General features: G+C 33.8%; 1 protein-coding gene across 4 annotated transcripts; it reads left to right on the forward strand.

The window, feature by feature from the left end:
* The first annotated feature begins 425 nt into the window (after positions 1–425).
* On the forward strand, positions 426–3,425 carry LOC116348954 (nuA4 complex subunit EAF3 homolog). 4 transcript variants are annotated; one of them, XM_031780197.1, is made up of 7 exons: positions 427–748; positions 818–874; positions 1,120–1,266; positions 1,341–1,589; positions 1,884–2,064; positions 2,473–2,697; positions 2,827–3,425. In XM_031780197.1, exons 1-4 carry the CDS (start codon positions 721–723, stop codon positions 1,532–1,534), a joined length of 426 nt encoding a protein of 141 aa, XP_031636057.1. In that variant the 5' UTR covers positions 427–720; the 3' UTR covers positions 1,535–1,589; positions 1,884–2,064; positions 2,473–2,697; positions 2,827–3,425. The 4 variants fall into 4 exon arrangements, with proteins under 4 accessions (XP_031636058.1, XP_031636057.1, XP_031636056.1 ...); XM_031780196.1 differs by having other exon boundaries at positions 2,473–3,425; XM_031780198.1 differs by lacking the exons at positions 2,473–2,697; positions 2,827–3,425 and having other exon boundaries at positions 426–748; positions 1,347–1,589; positions 1,884–2,428.
* The last annotated feature ends 6 nt before the right edge of the window (positions 3,426–3,431 follow it).

Raw genomic sequence — 3,431 nt, forward strand, 5'->3', positions numbered from 1 at the left:
TACTATGTTCTTTAGATATTGATTGAGATGGTTCGTGACGATCGAATATTAGTTCGAAAGGAGGTATCAAAGTCAAGATTGAGTTACGGCAAATGCAATGAATGAATAATGGTTCTTTTGTACAAATAAGATGCTTGCGCTCAAATCGATTATTCAATTTGATAAAACTTATGATAGGGGAAAAATTCCAAAGCCAAAGGTTGTAAAACTGTGCCAAAAATAGTTTGAACTCAACAGTTCAACCGGTTCAGTTTGCCAATGACGTTGGTTTTGGATAAACCAAGACGAAAATAAATTTAAACATTCAAAAAATGAAATGCTTGAAATTCACCACACTGTTGTCAGAATTGTACAACCCTGATGCTGGTATGTCGGTTGTGTACGATACTCACCACCATTGTACATGTATTGTATTGCATTGTTCTATAACACTTTGACAGTCCGCCAACGAAAAAATATATATATAATTTTCTGTGTCCACTCCGGTTTGAGTGTTGCATTTTAGTATTGGACGACATTTTTGTGTCTTTCATTTGATTTTTTTCGCTATCAAAACCAGAAACCATTTCAACCGTCCGTACATTTGACCATATAGCCTTTGTTCAATTTCAATAAAGTGTGTATAAATCGGAGTTTCAAGCAGTGAATTATGATGCCGCCAAAGCCGAGGATGTTGAGCATACACACAGCAGAGTTAAAACCGCAACAATAACAGCTAAAATGCCGCCAAAGCCGAGGTTTGCCGACGGTAAGCCCAGTTTGATTATCACAGCTCAGCAAAATACACAATAGAATTCTTTGTTTTGTGCGTTTATAGGTGAGAAGGTGCTGTGTTTCAATGGTCCATTGTTGTATGAAGCCAAAGCATTGAAGAGTAAGACACACTTTAAAATTACTATACCATTACTGTAGAATTGTTATCCATTCTTTCGATTACTTTCCCATTACGTTTTATTATCATATTATTCTCATTCAAGAAGAAATTGAGTGTATGTGAGATTGAGAGAGAGTTAGTATATCTGAGTGAGTGAATGAGTCGGTGAAAGATGATTGAAAACCATTAGAATATAACACTCGAATGTATCCACATTTCCATTCTTTTTTTGTGTTTACGCTTAGGTAGCATCGCTATGGGCAAACAAGTGGTATATTTAATACATTATGTTGTATCGGATGAAAAGAAATGGGTTACCGAAAATTGTGTTCTCAAATTCAATGACGCCAATTTATACTTACAAAAGGTTATATCTGCTGAGAATAAGAGAGGTGAGTCCTTTGCCATCATTATTGTGAGCAAAAATATAATAAACAAATCAAATAACAATATAACACTCATTCAGTCACAGCTTCAAAGCAAAAGAAACCAGATGCATCGGGCAAAGACAGCGATTCAGACGCATCTACACCATGGAAAGAGGTGACAGCGGCCGATCAATCGTTGTCGACTTTTTCTAACACACCGTCGACATCGCGATGTCGAGATGCACCAAAGCCAGCATCAGCCACATCAGTCACTGGTACACCGAACCAATGACGCCCGAGTTAAAACAAGGTGGATCTGAACGAGATAGCCGAGATGAGGGGCCAAAGTATGTATTGAATTGATTTTGAATGCTATTAGAAGATTGTTTTTCTCCACAATAGATCCATAACGCTGACTGATTTGGTATGAAAGAGAAAATGTTATGTTACGTTGAACAGTTTAACAAAATAGACAATTATACCGCATACAAAGTATACTCGATTGACGTCAGTGTTGAGTCATGAGATTGAAAAATGTGATTTTCCTAAAATTTTACATCAATTTTCCACATTATTCTCAAAATCACCTTTTTCCACTAACTTACTTCCTCTTATCTATTTGTCTTTTCTATTTTATTCAGGACAATTATGTTGAAGGCAAATAATGGTCAAATCTTCGAATCAAATGTAAACGAAGTTATGAGAGCACTAGAAGCAGTGAAAGTTGAAGTCGCTAGGCCAATCTCCGTAGCCGAAATAAACGAACCAAGTGGTATCCAACATATATATGAATTCATGAAGCAAAAAATATGTTGTCTTCCGGTATTTGCCCATTTCTTTTTAATGTTAACTGCACTTGCTCTTACGTTTCTTTTTACCAGAGAAAAATCTCCGGTCATTCAATTTTCATTATTTGTTTTACTATCATTGCTTACTTTGTAATTGTTTATGTTGTTTATAAAATTTGTAGCATTTGTGCGATTGGAGCAGTACAGATTGGTTGAATTTTGTTCATTTGAAACTAGATCGTTTTCCCTAGTCTTCATCTTGTTAATTTTCATTCATCCTCACACAATTTCAATTTTTTGTTTTTTTTTATTGCGCACATACACACATTTTAAATTTTTTGAATAAATTATGAAATAATACTAAAATAAGAAAGTTACCTAGCTTTCTAGTGAATAGAGTGAAAAAAATCGTTTTCTAATATTTGATTTTATACATTTACAGCTTATTTTAAGAAAAATCTACTCATCAAAAGTGATGGCTATTTGGCAACGAGTGACAAAAAAGTAATTGAACTAGTACAATCATCTTGCACATTTCTATTGTATTTTGACCAAGTTTATGTGTATGCAACATGTGTAGGACTTTCTCCAATATTTGGTGAAAAATATCAGCATTTATTTTAGTATGCAACACTTTGTGAATGTGATACCGGAGTATTCACGAAAGGTACAATAAACAAACCATTGACAAATCTATTGAAAATATCGATAAGATAAGATTTAATATGTTAGGTTTCAAAGCAAATGAAAGATAAATATTTTTTTTTCTTGTTTCTTCCACTCATAAAAAATGGAGCAATGCAAAAAAACTATGAAATAAAAAAAATAAGAAAAAAAAATTGTTTTCACACGGAATCGAACCTGAGACTTTCAGTGTCATGCACCGTAAGCGTAGCCACTGAACCAATGCAATGCTTAAAATTTTGAGGCACCAAATGGATAACTTGAAACTCATGGTATTCATAATTTGTATATACGCAATTAGATGAACTAATACAAATGAGAAATAAAACGTGTTTTTGTGCATAACATTCCATTTCCAATAATCAGAACACAAATACAGCCATAGCATATAGATTATAGCGATTATAGAACGTAACATCATCTATACGTAATATACATCTGTGATTTTCATAGTAGGAACATTGTTTTGTCAACGACTATACGTTGTAATGGACAAGTATATAAACATGGCGTCGTCCAAATGAATTTAAAAATCCGTCCACTCGTGTCGACTATATCTAGCACGGTAGTAGGGATTTCATTGCTGTGAAAATAAATGAATATATTAGCAGAGAACGGGGTGAATCGCCGCACTTTTTGGAGCCTAATATCTCGACAATTATGATAAATAATCGTTCGAATTGAATTTCTAAAAACTCTAAAATACTATTTAATTAT

The sequence above is a fragment of the Contarinia nasturtii genome, unplaced genomic scaffold, assembly GCF_009176525.2.
Source record: "Contarinia nasturtii isolate CC-2019 unplaced genomic scaffold, AAFC_CNas_1.1 Cnas_scaffold_2683, whole genome shotgun sequence".
NCBI classification, from domain to species: Eukaryota; Metazoa; Arthropoda; class Insecta; order Diptera; family Cecidomyiidae; genus Contarinia; species Contarinia nasturtii.